The 23,163-nt window shown below is 36.4% G+C and overlaps 1 protein-coding gene across 1 annotated transcript; it reads left to right on the top strand.

The window, feature by feature from the left end:
* Positions 1-2,930: 2,930 nt before the first annotated feature.
* Positions 2,931-6,901, top strand: LOC125669879 (mitochondrial glycine transporter-like). The gene is made up of 10 exons (XM_048904717.2): positions 2,931-3,429; positions 3,891-4,018; positions 4,244-4,325; positions 4,593-4,663; positions 4,907-5,012; positions 5,119-5,188; positions 5,281-5,379; positions 6,102-6,268; positions 6,414-6,506; positions 6,609-6,901. Exons 1-10 carry the CDS (start codon positions 3,418-3,420, stop codon positions 6,633-6,635), a joined length of 855 nt encoding a protein of 284 aa, XP_048760674.1. The 5' UTR covers positions 2,931-3,417; the 3' UTR covers positions 6,636-6,901.
* Positions 6,902-23,163: the final 16,262 nt, after the last annotated feature.

The raw sequence follows: 23,163 nt of genomic DNA, 5'->3' as shown, positions 1-23,163 counted from the left end.
GGAAAAGATTACCTCTTGTTTATGACACTCATCATGCCACTTTTCTCCGAAGGTCACCATCATGTTACTTAACTCGAAGATCACAAGGGTGTCATGCAGGTGTCATCTGGGATGCATGGCGAATCGTTCGAGCACTACACTGAAATATTTGCGGTCCAACGAGTTGCACTGTTATATCAGTTTTTCCCTAGTATTTACTGGGTAAAGTATTTTTTTCAATGCGAGAGTAACATTAAAAAATTATTTACAACTGTGTATTGAAGTAAAAACAACCCTGTTGGATAACTTAATTCATATTACACCAATGAATTTCTGTGAAAATAGTTCCCAACAAATCTCTGGTAATATAGAATATGATTTATTTCCAAATTAGGGCCCTCTCGGGCATACAGCATACATGATTGTAAACATTTCAATGTGCAATGTTTATAAAAAAAAAAAGATGATAAAAAGAAAAGAACAAAACAAGAGCAAAATATGCACTATTAGTATGAGCAATGTTCATACATGGGACATTTTGAACATGATAATACTTATTTGTATTACATGTAAGTACCACCGTGTATCCTAATGCAAAACAGTCAGAAATACACACAGAAAAAAATAAAATAAAAATGTATACATGTACATAACAACAATACAAGTAATGATAGTAAAGGTACGTAGTATAAGTACATATGGTAATATACATTGTATATATTTACAAAGTATGTACAATACTTTAAACGGAAAGTGTTTGTTTGTTTTTTGGTGCTAGTTGACTCGGGGTTTAAAAAGATCTTAAAGTCAATTAAACCAGATCTGATTGCGACTTATTACATATGTATTCCCCAATAAAACACCCCCTCCTTCTTAGCTACCTACATTCCCCCTACCCACCCAAAGATTATAGTTTAGTGGGTTGCATTTGAGGAATAAACATACTAATATTGTTCTAGAAATGTCCAGGTGTCCGTTCGAAGCTTGATGTTATAATTTTGAATGCAATGCACTTAGATGAATCATGCGATGGGGGTTTTATTGTAATCTATGGGATGGTCCACATGGTGGCTTGATAATGGCGGTGGTAGAAACCTATCACGAGCTCTTTGATGGCTGTTGCCGTTTATGGTAGCCGCTGAGGTCAGCATATGGCCGCCGTTATCTGTAGACAGAAGAATGACGATACCGGTATGATACGCGTTTTCCAGTCGAGTCTAGGAGAGGACAGCTTTCGTTTGGCCGTGGAAACCGCCAGGGTGGACGACTATGTACTGTTCCCTGCAATCACCGGAGCTCCAGGAGCGCTCCACATCAAGGATAGCAACCATGCAGGTGATTGATTGATCCCAACAGATCTTTATCAGCATTGAAATCATAAAAAGCTTGATAGTCGCAGCAATGGACATCACATAAAGTGTGGCCATGTGCTTTCTGTCGCTTTTTGTCTTTGTAGGTGGCTAATATTGTTTATTGTTCCTTTGTCACCCACCATTTTAACTATAAGTCGGTATACATGTATATCTTATTCTTTATACAGGAGCGGATCCATAATTTTTCCAAAACAAGTTTGAACCACTTTTCCTTCCAGGAGGGGGGGGGGGGGGGTGTTCAATCCCAAAATAACAAAACATGACACTTTTTTGGTCAACCAAGAGGTAGGAGTGGGGATAGTGCCGTTAGTGAGTCGACTAACTGGTATACCATGTGCTTTATAAACATCATTGTTTTTATTCTAAAAGCGTTTTTATGTCATCTTTACGCAAAATTGTCGTGAAATTTTGAAGTATTTATTGCAAAACCTTGTGTAAAATTTGACCAACCATTGGATGGATATTACAATACTTTATTGATCTATTAATTGACTGTATAATCCTAGCTGAGATGAGAGTCTACTTAGTCGAAACACCCATCCCGGAGAAAATTATACTGAAAGAGCAAATTAATATAACACTAAGTCTAGTCGCCTCTAATAGATCTTGTATTTCGTTTCCATGCATATGTGTGCTTGATCTAAGACCTTCTTTCGATGATGAATTCTGATCAACATGTCTGTCGGCTGTTTCTTCTTCAGAACAGTTTACCACAAAGTATTCGTTGATGAAAGGTTTGAAATTTGTTGATTCGGGTTTATTTTTTTGACACCAGGGACCAAGACAAGGCCACGATAACGGTTTTAAAGTTTGCATAGAATCGTGTAAAAGGATGGGGGAAAAAAGAAGTCTCAAATGAACATGAAGCATCCCTATATTATAATCATGACACACGTGACTGGGCTTCAGCAGTTTATTATATAGTGCTCCGATATATTCCGAACAGAGTAACTTGGGTGGGTGTTCTGACCCATAATTTATGAAACTATTCTGTATATAACATACAACTCGTGGGGTGGAGTTCAATTGTTTAAAAGAAATATCAATATACAGTAGCGGATCCAGAATTTTTTTTAAAGGGGGGGTTGCTTAATTTGTACCCGGTCAAAAGGGGAGATTATACATAAAAAAGACCTTTGTTACGGGGATGGTGTTACAACCCTTGCCCTTAACCCCCCTCTAAGTCCCCCAAGTGCTGTGGACACAAGTTTCTAAAAAAATAAATAAATAAAACATATGGATATATGAAAAATAATAAATACACATTCATACGTACTCTAGGAGTCAGTGCTAAGTCTACTTTGTTGTAAATAAGGTATTTAGGGGAAAATCGTATGATCTATATCCATCGGCATAATTTCCATAAATTTGAGATTTTTTCCCCACAATATCTTTTGACAATATTGATTATATATATTCAACTCAATAGCCTATTCGGGCTGTACCCTATACTACTGTGGAAACTGTACATGTAACAAATTTTTTTTGGCCTTTATAATTCACGCATAGGCCCGCGCACTTGCCATGCATCGATCTGCTTTAGGACCGCAAGTATCTGGTTATAACTGGAAAATGTGATGTTTACTTCCCGTGTTGAATTATTGCCCTAAGAAAAATAGTGCAGAGGTTGTTTGTTTCTGTAAGTCAATTTATTGCGTCGAATGTTATACGGTTCATATCTATAAGTAAGAAACAATGAACTATATGTACGTAAGACTACTGGTTTTATCATATGATGGATATTATTCGAGTTGGCTCTTCGCCATGAACGCGTAGCAATATTTTGATATATAAACAACATCGTAACGTGTTGATATTACGCACACAAGATTTTCGTAGAGAAGAAGTGGAAGGCTATCGGGATATTTTGTTGAATTTTTCTGCGTTTTTGTCGTAAATCAGTTAGATATCGCTGGAATCACTTAAATTTATTAACCATGTGTGTCTAAACGTTAGGGGTAGGTGCCCCTCGTGAACTGCACAAACAAGCTTCAACATTTAAAGAACTGTTCCAATTAGGACTGATTCGACTTCACGTTTTTGGAATTGAATATTTGTAAACAACATGGGCCTTACAGTAAGTATTGGTGTCGTAATTAAAAGATATGTAAGTTGAAAATCGTATTCTCTTTATGACATATGGTTCACCCAAGTTTATTTTTGTGGGACCAGGGCCGTAAGTAGGGTTCTAAATCAGGGGAGGCAGGGGATTGGGGGCCGCCGATTGACTTTACGACTGAAAATGACACTTTTTAAATCCCAATTTATCATGTTTGTGTTTCATTTGTACTATGTAAAGAATCGTAATATGGTGTCAAAGACAAAGGTGCTTGTCTTCATTTTAAACATATATCCTATAATATAACATTTATATAATTTTATTTTCTTTTTTGCCAAAAAATCAGACGAGGCAGTTGCCTCGTCTGCCTCATCGGCAGTTACGGCCCTGGGGACTAATATGTACGTAGTCAGGTAGATAACCTTGAACAGTTCCATAAGGTACACGTGCATCACCATGTGATTCGTTTATTTTTGCAGTCACCAGTTGCAAAGTCCTTTGTTGCCGGGTGTTGCAGTGGAACGTGCTCCACCCTTTTGTTCCAGCCACTGGATTTGGTTAAGACCAGACTCCAAATCCAGGTACCACTGGCCTGTGCAACCACAGGGTGAGAATCATTCAATATTTAAGACAAGAATTTATTTACTGATAGCATATAAACTCGCCCTGTGCTTCTTGCTTGTATATTTTCAGATTTTGGAAAAAATATTATAGAAAGCTTTTTATTGGCTCAAGAACAAACTTTGTTACATAAACAAACACATTATTGGCAAGTCGTCAAATAAATAAAGGAAAAAACAACATGTAAACTATCTTTCTGTTATGGTTTCAGTGGCAGGATAAGTATGGTGTCTGTAGCGAATGCTGTAGTCAGACAGGACAGCGTGTTGGCACTCTGGAGGGGACTTGTACCGGTTGGTATCACGATTTTTAAAGTTGAATGTACTATCTAAGGATATTAAATCTCATCTGTGACAGAATAAGGTTAAGAGTGATGTTACTTCAACTCAAAGTTGCATGTTTGGCATGTAAATGTATTTTCCTTCAGATAAATTATTTTTCATTACTATGAAAATGAACTGATGTCCCACTTAAAGAGAGAACAGAATCTGATGCAACAGATGACAAGTCTTTGAATTTGCTTCAGGTAATTTTCATCATAACTTTATTTCCATTTTCAGTCTCTGTCCCGATGTGTCCCAGGAGTAGGAATATATTTCTCATCCATTCATGTGCTGAAATCTAAATTCCAGTAAGTGTACTCGGTTCATTTGCATTGTGTAGAGTATAGTCATTTGTTTTGTGCAGTGTAGCTTAATATTTAATTACAAAGTCTTGCATCTTGCTTTAAATGTGACCAATCCTCGGTCACTTTGGACTGTCCATCTCACTGGGCAGAGGCAATAATCCATGAGGGCCTCTCTATACAGCATAATTCCTGTTTGACATGTCATAAAAATTCTTGCGTACACTGTGAAATTCTTCATTATTACAGATCAAGCCAACAACGTGCAATTGAATCCGTCTTAATTGGGGCAGTTGCTCGAACCATTGCAGTTGTAACCCTTATTCCCATCACAGTGTTGAAAACGCGTTATGAGGTCAGTATTCGAACTTGTCAGTTGGGTAAATCTAGCAGACCTTATTGTGCACTTTCCACTTTATTAGTTAGGAATTTGTTATAAGAGTATCTCGATTGTATTTCAGAGTGGTTTATTTGACTATAAAAGTATTCCAAGGGGACTTTTCCACATGTACCACACCGAGGGCCTGAGAGGTAAAACCATTTCTCCCTGTATTTCTTTTTTTTTTTTGCAAAACAGAAGTTTGATGTGAATGGTATTGATGCCCCCCTATTTTTTGTTTTAGCTCTTTGCAGTGGAATGGCACCAACACTTGTCAGAGATGTACCATTTTCAGGAATTTACCTCATGTTTTACACCAAGTTGAAGAAGATGGTCAACGAAAGTAAGTTTACAATTTGAATCTTTCAATAAAATATATTTTACATAATCAGTACCTGTAAACAATGTTAAACATACGTATGTTAATGTGCTCCTGATATTATATAACAGTTTGGATTTGCTTTGATATCTTTTTGGAACTTTCAAATTGCTAATTTTCAAATTGATGGAAATAGTTTTGTTGTTTCTCACAGGAATTACGAAATCTTGCTTGTGATATGTTTTGATATTTTGGCAATATATTTAGACAGTAGACATGTACCAATGTAGCTGATATCATTAGATGTATTTTGTGACATTAATACTTTTTTGGGTTTTCACATTTAGATAAAAATGACAGCACTTTGGAAGTGCTCCCGAAAGTTATCAAGCTGTCCATGCTTTTTAGTCAGACTTGGTGTTCTGACTGCTTTAACCTGTGACTAACTGACCTTCTTTTTGTAGATGTATGAGTACCTCAAAAGATGTGGGTTTGCTTGAGGTAATGTTGATTTAATGTTTTCATGAAATCTTCATGACGCTACATACCAACAGTCGACTGCAGTTCGAATAAACGACTGCGGGACTGTTGTAGTAGTGTTGTGGAGGCGTCAACTTGTTGCCGTGTATGTGTTGTGACACTGAAGATGAAGAAGAAAGCATGTAGTTAAGACTTTTAGATAGTATTGAATACCCATACTTGCAGTTTACGGAGAAAGCTTAGCCTTGATACGTTTTCCCTTTCAGGGGTGTTTGATCAAACCCTTGTTCATCAGCTGTACGTTGTGTGCGGTTTAACTGCTGGAAGTATTGCGGCGGTCATCACTCAACCAGCAGATGTTGTCAAAACATACATGCAGATGGACTCGAAGAACCACAAGAGAATTATGTCGACCATCAGATACATCTACAAGGTACGGCCCCCCCCCCCCCCCCCCCCCCCCCGCCCTCAAGTCTTTTCATTAAAGTTTGTCATACATATATTAGAGTTAGCGTGTGGCCCAATTTTCTACAACAAAACAACCTAGTGTACTGATTGAAAGGAATTCTTATTTTCAGACAAATGGATACCAAGGCTTTTTTAAGGGCATCGTTCCAAGGACCCTTCGAAGAACTTCGACCGCAGCCCTTTCTTGGACTGTGTATGAAACGGTAAGTGTTTAATACGGATGATTGTACGGATTATAAATGCTGTTTTGAATGTTTTAACACCTGGTACGCATTAGTAATGACTTGTGTTATTTTATTTTGCAGTTATCAAGAAAAGTAGGCCTGACTTAGAGAAGAAATTTTATGTGAACAGTTAATAGTGTATCTTTATACGTAAAATGGTATTTGAATACACATAATTTTATACTATGATGGTACTACATTGTGACTATGGACACAATATTAGTTAATATGTTCCACTTGGATTTTACATGAATGCATTGGTATGAAAGTGTCTGAATGTAGTTATCAATGTGAGATGGTGTGGTGTTTCATTTTTATCCATTCTTCATGTTTATTCCTATGGAATACATAATAAAACATGAGTAAATTTTGAATCTTTTTGATTTTTCCCCACCCAACCAATTTGAGTCAAAACGGAACTTCATGATTAAGGAATGAGAATGTGTTGTTTTGCATTGATTTGAGGAAGAAAATGATACAGATGTGTTTTGGTATTTGCTAGTGCATTGGGTACATCAAGAGGAGAGAGTGCACAAAGGGCAATGGTTACTATAAAATGGTAGAAAACTTGAAGCCGAGTCTCTCTTGCTTTAAAGAATATATTTTCAATTTCCTCTACTGGAGGAATCTGTGAAATATCAGGATCTTGCAAAAATTGTGATTATTTGGTGGAAACGCACAGGATAGCAGTTTGTAGGAGAAGTTGTTGAACGAAGTGGAGGAAACAATGGTCTAAATTTTATTGGGGGTTTAGGAACGTATATTTGTTTTATTGGAGCAGGGAAAAGAAGAGTGGGGTGATACGTCCCCCTTAATACCCCCCCCCCCCCTCCACATATATATTTATACATTGTAGGATTAAATACATGTTCATTGCAATACACCAGTGTCAATTTGTATGGAAAATTAGAATTTTTAAAGGGGGTGGGGGGAATACAAAGATCAATGTTTTGTGACATGGCGGTAATGATTTTAAATGTAAACCTTTAATTTAATATAAAATCCAAGTTGACATGAATTCGTAAGTATTTCAGAACTTGACTGTTTGATATTATATATATCCAGTTCTGTTCGTTCGCTCAGTAAACCATGGAATGACAAAGTACGAGTTGTATGTAAAGTGTTGTTGAATATTCTTCTGCATGCCATTAAGGTGGGTTACGGTTCACGTCACATCTGTGTTAACAATTTATCAATTGCACAAGACGTTGTAATTTATTAAAAGTGACATGAAAGTTTTGAATGATTTGGACGAAAATCTTCAGGAAAAGCTTGTATTTGCATGTTGCATGCAAGTACATATGGACTGCAAATACTTGTAAGCAATTAATCATTCCGGCTCATGATATTCGTTGACTGATGTTTCATGCGTGTCCTGCATAATGTAGAAAACATCCGGATAGTCTTGTGATTAATGTAATTCAAAACAAGTATTACGATTAACTGGATAGTCGATGTAAAGATGAAATGTAAACAGTTAAATATAATCATGAAATTTTATCACTCGCAGCACAATTTTACCGAGATCAATGTTGATTGAGAATGTTTCATTTCCACAAGGTCACACCGAAAAGCAAGCCGTAACCAGAACGACCACTCATCACCGGCCCACTACTATAGATATACCAAGCTGTCCAGCGGCCCTAGAATTCCTTTAAAAATCCTAATTTGTTTTAGTTTTCCTAGCATTCAAAATGTTGGGGGAAAAGCTAAAAAGACCCTAATTTTTCAAGTCATTTTATATACATGTACATGTAGAAATATATTTCTACTCTCGCAAATTTGAAAATGCATTCTAAATTTGACCAGTGGATCCATGTGTCAACCTGTTTATTGGTTATGACTTTGTGACAAAGATGTGACTATTAAGGTTATAGCTAATGAAAGGTGAAGATAAAGAAACGCGATCAATCTCTTAAGGAGGTATGCTACACTAGAGAAATTTGATGTAGATGAAAAGTGGAGGATATGTACAACAATATTTTGAAGTTGAAAATTTTCAAATTTACTTTATTTTGTCAAAAAATACAGTTTTAGTAGAAGGTAATCTGAAAAAAATTTAAAACCCCTACTGGACTCGAACCTGCGACCTACAGTTCATCAGTCGGTATTCTTTTTTTTTTTTTTCTCTTTTATTTAATCAGTCGGTATTCTAACCTACTGAGCTACTCGGCTAGGTATTTAAATGAAAAAGGAAAAGTCAAATATTGTTGATATCGATTTTTTTATCCATGTTTTTAAAGGAAGTCAGCCATTATGACGATGTAGAGTACTACCTTAACTCCTATGAGCAATACAAAATAGAGAGTTGGGCAAACACGGGTCCCTGGATATACGAGAGGTGAGATCAGGTGCCTAGGAGGAGTAAGCATCCCTGTCGATCGGTTACACACGCCGTGAGCCCTATATCTTAATTTGGTAAGCAGAGTAATCCGTAGTCAAAATTATAGTGTAAGAACGGACTAACAATCGACGGGCGGTAAATCTCGGTCTGCCGACCCCCGATGGTCCCGGATTGCGACGTTTTATAGATAATATTAAAACCGGCGAACAGAATAACTTCATACTTCTCGGGAACAATCTTTATGTCCAAATTGATTCACACAATTAAAAAAAAAAACAGTCAAAAATTATCAGCATAAATTCTTAAACTTGAAATGTCGCCTTCTCAATTTAGCGGTAAATCTAGTACTGTGTTGTAAATACAAAAACCTAAAACGGACAGTTTTCATTAAATGCATGATTTTATAAAGATACTTTTTTTTAAAAAAAACACTTAAAAACCGATTTAGAATAAATCTTTATATTTAACTAGAAGTATTTCTTCTTTTTCACAGTTTTAATGATTCCAAATTATACATTTTTATAGTGTACTGCCGAATCTCGATGGTCCTGGATTGCGATCGATGATTTATGGATAATATCAAAACCGGCGAACAGAATAATTTCATTCTCATTCTTCTCGGGAACAATCTTTAAGTCCAAATTGATCCATTCTAATTGATCGAAATAATTTTAAATAATTGCAAACATGATGAATCAATTCGAATTGTTTTATAGATCTTGACCAGGGTGACTATATGATTTCAAAATATACGAATTCATCATATGCATAGATATCCACAACTTCAAGCATTAAAGTAATAATTTGGCATTGAGATTACTTCAATTCACACGTTTTCATGGAGGGATTGAGAATTTTATTCTGAAATATATCAGAGGATACTCATGTCTATCAAACCTCTTTCTCTTGAGAAAAAAAAAATATCGCATTTACATTTAATCTCCCACCTTTTGCCGTACATCTACTACCGGTATTGCACCACTCCAGCGGTGAATTGTAATATACAAAAAATGCGACTTCATTCATCGGGTGAGCCGTGGTACATACTGGTGCTGGTGCACAAAACATGCCCTGAGCTGGTGCCCCTTTTTTGATTTGATTTTCTCTCACTTGGGCTAAACCGCAACCCACCCCCCCCCCCCACCAACCGTCACAGTATTTAGACACTGTGCGCAATCAAGAAGCCTGTCTGTCTTTCTTAGAAATCTACCTTTCATATGGGGCCATCCACTTTCCCTCTTAGCTACAGACCTTTTGCTGGACCATGCACGTTTTCACCGGAATTTCTTCAGCAACTGACCACGTGTCTTAGTTTCGTTTTTCCACCCATCTATAAGCTAGGAATCATGGTGACACCTATATGTTGTATATCAACATTTTTATTAAGCACTCAGCTACATTTGACATGTATCCTAAAATTATTGTATACATTTTCGCACATGTAATATCACTTCAAATATGGGAGTATTTCCATTTTGTTTAAAAGTTGACCGGGCCTATAGTGCGAAACTGTCCCCTGCTACCTACGTAGTATTAGTGGTGATTAATCTAACAACGGGCTTGTTGATAACAACATATACCGAATAGAAATTTTTCAGATACATGAACAATTCAATAAATATGACTGTCAATGATTGAAAAAGATCATCTTGTAATTGTGATAAAGGTAACGTAGTTATTGTTCATATCTGTAAATGGACCGTGTTTTAATCTACTTGATCCAAATATTTCTGAAGGTTGGATAGAATTGAGTGATTATGTAAACCTGGAATAGGATGATTTTGATTTTGATTTTAAAATATACGAGTTCTTGAAAAACATAGATTTCCATAAACTGAATCCTGAGATTGTCAGTTCGCTTTAAGATTAGTCATATTTTAAAAAAATACAAATATTGAAAACTATCAACTGAAAACATGCAGAAAGATATTGTCTGTAAGATTTTTTCCCCCATTTGAATGTTTTAAAAAAACCCAACAAGTTGTCATACTTGAATTTAAACTCCTGGTCGATTGACGTAGATCTACTTCCGACATTGCACCACTCCATTGGTGAATTATGATATAGAGAAAATGCGACTAAATTCATCGGGTGAGCCGTGGTGGGTTGGTTTGATGAATTCACTTCCAATGAGCCGAAAGCATATGGATCAGCCCGATTGTCAGGCGACGTCAGTCAAATGACATCGAGCATCCAACTCACCAAATCGATACTCATCCTTTTGTTAAATCAAGGAATTATTCAAATAATCCACGTATCTTCAGAATTTGTGCAATGATTAATATATCAACAAACGCCTCAATCGGATTTTTTTCAGTCGTAATGACGTACTATCAAATGCCATCTCATTAATTAGTCATTGATAACAGACGATACCACACGAAAAATTCTAATTACATCAACATTCAAAATTCACACCCGTATGTGGGGCCGTGTGTCATTGTAATTGATCGAAATAATTTTAAATAATTGCAAACATGATGTATCAATTCGAATTGTTTTATAAATCTTGACGAGGGTGACTATATGATTTCAAAATATCCACAACTTCAACTTTTAAAGTAATAATTTGGCATTGAGATTACTTCAATTCACACGTTTTCATGGAGGGATTGAGAATTTTATTCTGAAATATATCAGAGGATACTCATGTCTATCAAACCTCTTTCTCTTGAGAAAAAAAAAAATCATCGCATTTACATTTAATCTCCCGCCTTTTGCCGTATATCTACTACCGGTATTGCACCACTCCAGCGGTGAATTGTACTGTACAGAAAATGTGACTTCATTCATTGGGTGAGCCGTGGTGGGTTGGTTTGATCAACTCACTTCCAATGAGCCGAAAGCATCTGGATCCGCCCGATTGTCAGGCGACGTCAGTCAAATGACATCGAGCATCCAACTCGCCAAATCGACACTCATCCTTTTGTTACATCACCCAATTATTCAAACCATCCACGTTTCTTCAGAATTTTTGTACAGATTTATATGATGAATGATCATAAATAGAATGATGTTTTGCCTAGTAAGTAAGGTGACAGGGGGACAGTTCCTTTGGTGCTGAAACATGTGGGTAGGGAGTATACATCAAAGTCAGATTATGACAGACTAATGAAAAAGCTTATTTCCCTTTTACATCAATACTTGTATTTCATATTGGTGTAGTTAATAAATCATGACCCTAAATTACATGTAATCAATACATACTGTTGCTGGTGCACAAAACATGCCCTGAGCAGGTGCCCCTTTTTTGATTTGATTTTCTCTCATTTGGGCTAATCCGCACCCCCCTCCCCACCAACCGTCACAGTATTTAGACACTGTGCACAATCAAGAAGCCTGTCTGTCTTTCTTAGAAATCTACCTTTCATATGGGGCCATCCACTTTCCCTCTTAGCTACAGACCTTTTGCTGGACCATGCACGTTTTCACCGGAATTTCTTCAGCAACTGACCACGTGTCTTAGTTTCGTTTTTCCACCCATCTATAAGCTAGGAATCATGGTGACACCTATATGTTGTATATCAACATTTTTATTAAGCACTCAGCTACATTTGACATGTATCCTGAAATTATTGTATACATTTTCGCACATGTAATATCACTTCAAATATGGAGATATTTCCATTTTTTTTAAAAGTTGACCGGGCCTATAGTGCGAAACTGTCCCCTGCTACCTAAGTAGTATTAGTGGTGATTAATCTAACAACGGGCTTGTTGATAACAACATATACCGAATAGAAATTTTTCAGATACATGAACAATTCAATAAATATGACTGTCAATGATTGAAAAAGATCATCTTGTAATTGTGATAAAGGTAACGTAGTTATTGTTCATATCTGTAAATGGACCGTGTTTTAATCTACTTGATCCAAATATTTCTGAAGGTTGGATAGAATTGAGTGATTATGTAAACCTGGAATAGGATGATTTTGATTTTGATTTTAAAATATACGAGTTCTTGAAAAACATAGATTTCCATAAACTGAATCCTGAGATTGTCAGTTCGCTTTAAGATTAGTCATATTTTAAAAAAATACAAATATTGAAAACTATCAACTGAAAACATGCAGAAAGATATTGTCTGTAAGATTTTTTCCCCCATTTGAATGTTTTAAAAAAACCCAACAAGTTGTCATACTTGAATTTAAACTCCTGGTCGATTGACGTAGATCTACTTCCGACATTGCACCACTCCATTGGTGAATTATGATATAGAGAAAATGCGACTAAATTCATCGGGTGAGCCGTGGTGGGTTGGTTTGATGAATTCACTTCCAATGAGCCGAAAGCATATGGATCAGCCCGATTGTCAGGCGACGTCAGTCAAATGACATCGAGCATCCAACTCGCCAAATCGACACTCATCCTTTTGTTACATCACCCAATTATTCAAACCATCCACGTTTCTTCAGAATTTTTGTACAGATTTATATGATGAATGATCATAAATAGAATGATGTTTTGCCTAGTAAGTAAAGTGACAGGGGAACAGTTCCTTTGGTGCTGAAACATGTGGGTAGGGAGTATACATCAAAGTCAGATTATGACAGACTAATGAAAAAGCATATTTCCCTTTTACATCAATACTTGTATTTCATATTGGTGTAGTTAATAAATCATGACCCTAAATTACATGTAATCTATAGATACTAGTGCTGGTGCACAAAACATGCCCTGAGTTGGTGCCCCTTTTTTGATTTGATTTTCTCTCATTTGGGCTAATCCGCACCCCCACCCCCCCCCCCCACCCCACCAACCGTCACAGTATTTAGACACTGTGCGCAATCAAGAACCCTGTCTGTCTTTCTTAGAAATCTACCTTTCATATGGGGCCATCCACTTTCCCTCTTAGCTACAGACCTTTTGCTGGACCATGCACGTTTTCACCGGAATTTCTTCAGCAACTGACCACGTGTCTTAGTTTCGTTTTTCCACCCATCTATAAGCTAGGAATCATGGTGACACCTATATGTTGTATATCAACATTTTTATTAAGCACTCAGCTACATTTGACATGTATCCTGAAATTATTGTATACATTTTCGCACATGTAATATCACTTCAAATATGGAGGTATTTCCATTTTTTTTAAAAAGTTGACCGGGCCTATAGTGCGAAACTGTCCCCTGCTACCTAAGTAGTATTAGTGGTGATTAATCTAACAACGGGCTTATTGATAACAACAGATACCGAATAGAAATTTTTCAGATACATGAACAATTCAATAAATATGACTGTCAATGATTGAAAAAGATCATCTTGTAATTGTGATAAAGGTAACGTAGTTATTGTTCATATCTGTAAATGGACCGTGTTTTAATCTACTTGATCCAAATATTTCTGAAGGTTGGATAGAATTGAGTGATTATGTAAACCTGGAATAGGATGATTTTGATTTTGATTTTAAAATATATCAGTTCTTGAAAAACATAGATTTCCATAAACTGAATCCTGAGATTGTCAGTTCGCTTTAAGATTAGTCATATTTTAAAACAATACAAATACAAATATTGAAAACTATCAACTGAAAACATGCAGAAAGATATTGTCTGTAAGATTTTTTCCCCCATTTGAATGTTTTAAAAAAACCCAACAAGTTGTCATACTTGAATTTAAACTCCTGGTCGATTGACGTAGATCTACTTCCGACATTGCACCACTCCATTGGTGAATTATGATATAGAGAAAATGCGACTAAATTCATCGGGTGAGCCGTGGTGGGTTGGTTTGATGAATTCACTTCCAATGAGCCGAAAGCATATGGATCAGCCCGATTGTCAGGCGACGTCAGTCAAATGACATCGAGCATCCAACTCGCCAAATCGACACTCATCCTTTTGTTACATCACCCAATTATTCAAACCATCCACGTTTCTTCAGAATTTTTGTACAGATTTATATGATGAATGATCATAAATAGAATGATGTTTTGCCTAGTAAGTAAAGTGACAGGGGAACAGTTCCTTTGGTGCTGAAACATGTGGGTAGGGAGTATACATCAAAGTCAGATTATGACAGACTAATGAAAAAGCATATTTCCCTTTTACATCAATACTTGTATTTCATATTGGTGTAGTTAATAAATCATGACCCTAAATTACATGTAATCTATAGATACTAGTGCTGGTGCACAAAACATGCCCTGAGTTGGTGCCCCTTTTTTGATTTGATTTTCTCTCATTTGGGCTAAACCGCACCCCCCCCTCCCCACCAACCGTCACAGTATTTAGACACTGTGCGCAATCAAGAAGCCTGTCTGTCTTTCTTAGAAATCTACCTTTCATATGGGGCCATCCACTTTCCCTCTTAGCTACAGACCTTTTGCTGGACCATGCACGTTTTCACCGGAATTTCTTCAGCAACTGACCACGTGTCTTAGTTTCGTTTTTCCACCCATCTATAAGCTAGGAATCATGGTGACACCTATATGTTGTATATCAACATTTTTATTAAGCACTCAGCTACATTTGACATGTATCCTGAAATTATTGTATACATTTTCGCACATGTAATATCACTTCAAATATGGAGGTATTTCCATTTTTTTTAAAAAGTTGACCGGGCCTATAGTGCGAAACTGTCCCCTGCTACCTAAGTAGTATTAGTGGTGATTAATCTAACAACGGGCTTATTGATAACAACAGATACCGAATAGAAATTTTTCAGATACATGAACAATTCAATAAATATGACTGTCAATGATTGAAAAAGATCATCTTGTAATTGTGATAAAGGTAACGTAGTTATTGTTCATATCTGTAAATGGACCGTGTTTTAATCTACTTGATCCAAATATTTCTGAAGGTTGGATAGAATTGAGTGATTATGTAAACCTGGAATAGGATGATTTTGATTTTGATTTTAAAATATATCAGTTCTTGAAAAACATAGATTTCCATAAACTGAATCCTGAGATTGTCAGTTCGCTTTAAGATTAGTCATATTTTAAAACAATACAAATACAAATATTGAAAACTATCAACTGAAAACATGCAGAAAGATATTGTCTGTAAGATTTTTTTCCCCATTTGAATGTTTTAAAAAAACCCAACAAGTTGTCATACTTGAATTTAAACTCCTGGTCGATTGACGTAGATCTACTTCCGACATTGCACCACTCCATTGGTGAATTATGATATAGAGAAAATGCGACTAAATTCATCGGGTGAGCCGTGGTGGGTTGGTTTGATGAATTCACTTCCAATGAGCCGAAAGCATATGGATCAGCCCGATTGTCAGGCGACGTCAGTCAAATGACATCGAGCATCCAACTCGCCAAATCGACACTCATCCTTTTGTTACATCACCCAATTATTCAAACCATCCACGTTTCTTCAGAATTTTTGTACAGATTTATATGATGAATGATCATAAATAGAATGATGTTTTGCCTAGTAAGTAAGGTGACAGGGGGACAGTTCCTTTGGTGCTGAAACATGTGGGTAGGGAGTATACATCAAAGTCAGATTATGACAGACTAATGAAAAAGCATATTTCCCTTTTACATCAATACTTGTATTTCATATTGGTGTAGTTAATAAATCATGACCCTAAATTACATGTAATCAATACATACTGTTGCTGGTGCACAAAACATGCCCTGAGCAGGTGCCCCTTTTTTGATTTGATTTTCTCTCATTTGGGCTAATCCGCACCCCCCACCCCCCTCCCCACCAACCGTCACAGTATTTAGACACTGTGCGCAATCAAGAAGCCTGTCTGTCTTTCTTAGAAATCTACCTTTCATATGGGGCCATCCACTTTCCCTCTTAGCTACAGACCTTTTGCTGGACCATGCACGTTTTCACCGGAATTTCTTCAGCAACTGACCACGTGTCTTAGTTTCGTTTTTCCACCCATCTATAAGCTAGGAATCATGGTGACACCTATATGTTGTATATCAACATTTTTATTAAGCACTCAGCTACATTTGACATGTATCCTGAAATTATTGTATACATTTTCGCACATGTAATATCACTTCAAATATGGAGGTATTTCCATTTTTTTGAAAAAGTTGACCGGGCCTATAGTGCGAAACTGTCCCCTGCTACCTAAGTAGTATTAGTGGTGATTAATCTAACAACGGGCTTATTGATAACAACAGATACCGAATAGAAATTTTTCAGATACATGAACAATTCAATAAATATGACTGTCAATGATTGAAAAAGATCATCTTGTAATTGTGATAAAGGTAACGTAGTTATTGTTCATATCTGTAAATGGACCGTGTTTTAATCTACTTGATCCAAATATTTCTGAAGGTTGGATAGAATTGAGTGATTATGTAAACCTGGAATAGGATGATTTTGATTTTGATTTTAAAATATATCAGTTCTTGAAAAACATAGATTTCCATAAACTGAATCCTGAGATTGTCAGTTCGCTTTAAGATTAGTCATATTTTAAAACAATACAAATACAAATATTGAAAACTATCAACTGAAAACATGCAGAAAGATATTGTCTGTAAGATTTTTTCCCCCATTTGAATGTTTTAAAAAAAACCAACAAGTTGTCATACTTGAATTTAAACTCCTGGTCGATTGACGTAGATCTACTTCCGACATTGCACCACTCCATTGGTGAATTATGATATAGAGAAAATGCGACTAAATTCATCGGGTGAGCCGTGGTGGGTTGGTTTGATGAATTCACTTCCAATGAGCCGAAAGCATATGGATCAGCCCGATTGTCAGGCGACGTCAGTCAAATGACATCGAGCATCCAACTCGCCAAATCGACACTCATCCTTTTGTTACATCACCCAATTATTCAAACCATCCACGTTTCTTCAGAATTTTTGTACAGATTTATATGATGAATGATCATAAATAGAATGATGTTTTGCCTAGTAAGTAAGGTGACAGGGGGACAGTTCCTTTGGTGTTGAAACATGTGGGTAGGGAGTATACATCAAAGTCAGATTATGACAGACTAATGAAAAAGCATATTTCCCTTTTACATCAATACTTGTATTTCATATTGGTGTAGTTAATAAATCATGACCCTAAATTACATGTAATCAATACATACTGTTGCTGGTGCACAAAACATGCCCTGAGCAGGTGCCCCTTTTTTGATTTGATTTTCTCTCATTTGGGCTAATCCGCACCCCCCACCCCCCTCCCCACCAACCGTCACAGTATTTAGACACTGTGCGCAATCAAGAAGCCTGTCTGTCTTTCTTAGAAATCTACCTTTCATATGGGGCCATCCACTTTCCCTCTTAGCTACAGACCTTTTGCTGGACCATGCACGTTTTCACCGGAATTTCTTCAGCAACTGACCACGTGTCTTAGTTTCGTTTTTCCACCCATCTATAAGCTAGGAATCATGGTGACACCTATATGTTGTATATCAACATTTTTATTAAGCACTCAGCTACATTTGACATGTATCCTGAAATTATTGTATACATTTTCGCACATGTAATATCACTTCAAATATGGAGGTATTTCCATTTTTTTTAAAAAGTTGACCGGGCCTATAGTGCGAAACTGTCCCCTGCTACCTAAGTAGTATTAGTGGTGATTAATCTAACAACGGGCTTATTGATAACAACAGATACCGAATAGAAATTTTTCAGATACATGAACAATTCAATAAATATGACTGTCAATGATTGAAAAAGATCATCTTGTAATTGTGATAAAGGTAACGTAGTTATTGTTCATATCTGTAAATGGACCGTGTTTTAATCTACTTGATCCAAATATTTCTGAAGGTTGGATAGAATTGAGTGATTATGTAAACCTGGAATAGGATGATTTTGATTTTGATTTTAAAATATATCAGTTCTTGAAAAACATAGATTTCCATAAACTGAATCCTGAGATTGTCAGTTCGCTTTAATATTAGTCATATTTTAAAACAATACAAATACAAATATTGAAAACTATCAACTGAAAACATGCAGAAAGATATTGTCTGTAAGATTTTTTCCCCCATTTGAATGTTTTAAAAAAACCCAACAAGTTGTCATACTTGAATTTAAACTCCTGGTCGATTGACGTAGATCTACTTCCGACATTGCACCACTCCATTGGTGAATTATGATATAGAGAAAATGCGACTAAATTCATCGGGTGAGCCGTGGTGGGTTGGTTTGATGAATTCACTTCCAATGAGCCGAAAGCATATGGATCAGCCCGATTGTCAGGCGACGTCAGTCAAATGACATCGAGCATCCAACTCGCCAAATCGACACTCATCCTTTTGTTACATCACCCAATTATTCAAACCATCCACGTTTCTTCAGAATTTTTGTACAGATTTATATGATGAATGATCATAAATAGAATGATGTTTTGCCTAGTAAGTAAGGTGACAGGGGGACAGTTCCTTTGGTGCTGAAACATGTGGGTAGGGAGTATACATCAAAGTCAGATTATGACAGACTAATGAAAAAGCATATTTCCCTTTTACATCAATACTTGTATTTCATATTGGTGTAGTTAATAAATCATGACCCTAAATTACATGTAATCAATACATACTGTTGCTGGTGCACAAAACATGCCCTGAGCAGGTGCCCCTTTTTTGATTTGATTTTCTCTCATTTGGGCTAATCCGCACCCCCCACCCCCCTCCCCACCAACCGTCACAGTATTTAGACACTGTGCGCAATCAAGAACCCTGTCTGTCTTTCTTAGAAATCTACCTTTCATATGGGGCCATCCACTTTCCCTCTTAGCTACAGACCTTTTGCTGGACCATGCACGTTTTCACCGGAATTTCTTCAGCAACTGACCACGTGTCTTAGTTTCGTTTTTCCACCCATCTATAAGCTAGGAATCATGGTGACACCTATATGTTGTATATCAACATTTTTATTAAGCACTCAGCTACATTTGACATGTATCCTGAAATTATTGTATACATTTTCGCACATGTAATATCACTTCAAATATGGAGGTATTTCCATTTTTTTTAAAAAGTTGACCGGGCCTATAGTGCGAAACTGTCCCCTGCTACCTAAGTAGTATTAGTGGTGATTAATCTAACAACGGGCTTATTGATAACAACAGATACCGAATAGAAATTTTTCAGATACATGAACAATTCAATAAATATGACTGTCAATGATTGAAAAAGATCATCTTGTAATTGTGATAAAGGTAACGTAGTTATTGTTCATATCTGTAAATGGACCGTGTTTTAATCTACTTGATCCAAATATTTCTGAAGGTTGGATAGAATTGAGTGATTATGTAAACCTGGAATAGGATGATTTTGATTTTGATTTTAAAATATATCAGTTCTTGAAAAACATAGATTTCCATAAACTGAATCCTGAGATTGTCAGTTCGCTTTAAGATTAGTCATATTTTAAAACAATACAAATACAAATATTGAAAACTATCAACTGAAAACATGCAGAAAGATATTGTCTGTAAGATTTTTTTCCCCATTTGAATGTTTTAAAAAAACCCAACAAGTTGTCATACTTGAATTTAAACTCCTGGTCGATTGACGTAGATCTACTTCCGACATTGCACCACTCCATTGGTGAATTATGATATAGAGAAAATGCGACTAAATTCATCGGGTGAGCCGTGGTGGGTTGGTTTGATGAATTCACTTCCAATGAGCCGAAAGCATATGGATCAGCCCGATTGTCAGGCGACGTCAGTCAAATGACATCGAGCATCCAACTCGCCAAATCGACACTCATCCTTTTGTTACATCACCCAATTATTCAAACCATCCACGTTTCTTCAGAATTTTTGTACAGATTTATATGATGAATGATCATAAATAGAATGATGTTTTGCCTAGTAAGTAAGGTGACAGGGGGACAGTTCCTTTGGTGCTGAAACATGTGGGTAGGGAGTATACATCAAAGTCAGATTATGACAGACTAATGAAAAAGCATATTTCCCTTTTACATCAATACTTGTATTTCATATTGGTGTAGTTAATAAATCATGACCCTAAATTACATGTAATCAATACATACTGTTGCTGGTGCACAAAACATGCCCTGAGCAGGTGCCCCTTTTTTGATTTGATTTTCTCTCATTTGGGCTAATCCGCACCCCCCACCCCCCTCCCCACCAACCGTCACAGTATTTAGACACTGTGCGCAATCAAGAACCCTGTCTGTCTTTCTTAGAAATCTACCTTTCATATGGGGCCATCCACTTTCCCTCTTAGCTACAGACCTTTTGCTGGACCATGCACGTTTTCACCGGAATTTCTTCAGCAACTGACCACGTGTCTTAGTTTCGTTTTTCCACCCATCTATAAGCTAGGAATCATGGTGACACCTATATGTTGTATATCAACATTTTTATTAAGCACTCAGCTACATTTGACATGTATCCTGAAATTATTGTATACATTTTCGCACATGTAATATCACTTCAAATATGGAGGTATTTCCATTTTTTTGAAAAAGTTGACCGGGCCTATAGTGCGAAACTGTCCCCTGCTACCTAAGTAGTATTAGTGGTGATTAATCTAACAACGGGCTTATTGATAACAACAGATACCGAATAGAAATTTTTCAGATACATGAACAATTCAATAAATATGACTGTCAATGATTGAAAAAGATCATCTTGTAATTGTGATAAAGGTAACGTAGTTATTGTTCATATCTGTAAATGGACCGTGTTTTAATCTACTTGATCCAAATATTTCTGAAGGTTGGATAGAATTGAGTGATTATGTAAACCTGGAATAGGATGATTTTGATTTTGATTTTAAAATATATCAGTTCTTGAAAAACATAGATTTCCATAAACTGAATCCTGAGATTGTCAGTTCGCTTTAAGATTAGTCATATTTTAAAACAATACAAATACAAATATTGAAAACTATCAACTGAAAACATGCAGAAAGATATTGTCTGTAAGATTTTTTTCCCCATTTGAATGTTTTAAAAAAACCCAACAAGTTGTCATACTTGAATTTAAACTCCTGGTCGATTGACGTAGATCTACTTCCGACATTGCACCACTCCATTGGTGAATTATGATATAGAGAAAATGCGACTAAATTCATCGGGTGAGCCGTGGTGGGTTGGTTTGATGAATTCACTTCCAATGAGCCGAAAGCATATGGATCAGCCCGATTGTCAGGCGACGTCAGTCAAATGACATCGAGCATCCAACTCGCCAAATCGACACTCATCCTTTTGTTACATCACCCAATTATTCAAACCATCCACGTTTCTTCAGAATTTTTGTACAGATTTATATGATGAATGATCATAAATAGAATGATGTTTTGCCTAGTAAGTAAGGTGACAGGGGGACAGTTCCTTTGGTGCTGAAACATGTGGGTAGGGAGTATACATCAAAGTCAGATTATGACAGACTAATGAAAAAGCATATTTCCCTTTTACATCAATACTTGTATTTCATATTGGTGTAGTTAATAAATCATGACCCTAAATTACATGTAATCAATACATACTGTTGCTGGTGCACAAAACATGCCCTGAGCAGGTGCCCCTTTTTTGATTTGATTTTCTCTCATTTGGGCTAATCCGCACCCCCCACCCCCCTCCCCACCAACCGTCACAGTATTTAGACACTGTGCGCAATCAAGAAGCCTGTCTGTCTTTCTTAGAAATCTACCTTTCATATGGGGCCATCCACTTTCCCTCTTAGCTACAGACCTTTTGCTGGACCATGCACGTTTTCACCGGAATTTCTTCAGCAACTGACCACGTGTCTTAGTTTCGTTTTTCCACCCATCTATAAGCTAGGAATCATGGTGACACCTATATGTTGTATATCAACATTTTTATTAAGCACTCAGCTACATTTGACATGTATCCTGAAATTATTGTATACATTTTCGCACATGTAATATCACTTCAAATATGGAGGTATTTCCATTTTTTTTAAAAAGTTGACCGGGCCTATAGTGCGAAACTGTCCCCTGCTACCTAAGTAGTATTAGTGGTGATTAATCTAACAACGGGCTTATTGATAACAACAGATACCGAATAGAAATTTTTCAGATACATGAACAATTCAATAAATATGACTGTCAATGATTGAAAAAGATCATCTTGTAATTGTGATAAAGGTAACGTAGTTATTGTTCATATCTGTAAATGGACCGTGTTTTAATCTACTTGATCCAAATATTTCTGAAGGTTGGATAGAATTGAGTGATTATGTAAACCTGGAATAGGATGATTTTGATTTTGATTTTAAAATATATCAGTTCTTGAAAAACATAGATTTCCATAAACTGAATCCTGAGATTGTCAGTTCGCTTTAAGATTAGTCATATTTTAAAACAATACAAATACAAATATTG

Source organism: Ostrea edulis, chromosome 4, assembly GCF_947568905.1.
Source record: "Ostrea edulis chromosome 4, xbOstEdul1.1, whole genome shotgun sequence".
Classification (NCBI taxonomy): Eukaryota; Metazoa; Mollusca; class Bivalvia; order Ostreida; family Ostreidae; genus Ostrea; species Ostrea edulis.
This window is presented reverse-complemented; position numbering and strand designations above follow the sequence as displayed.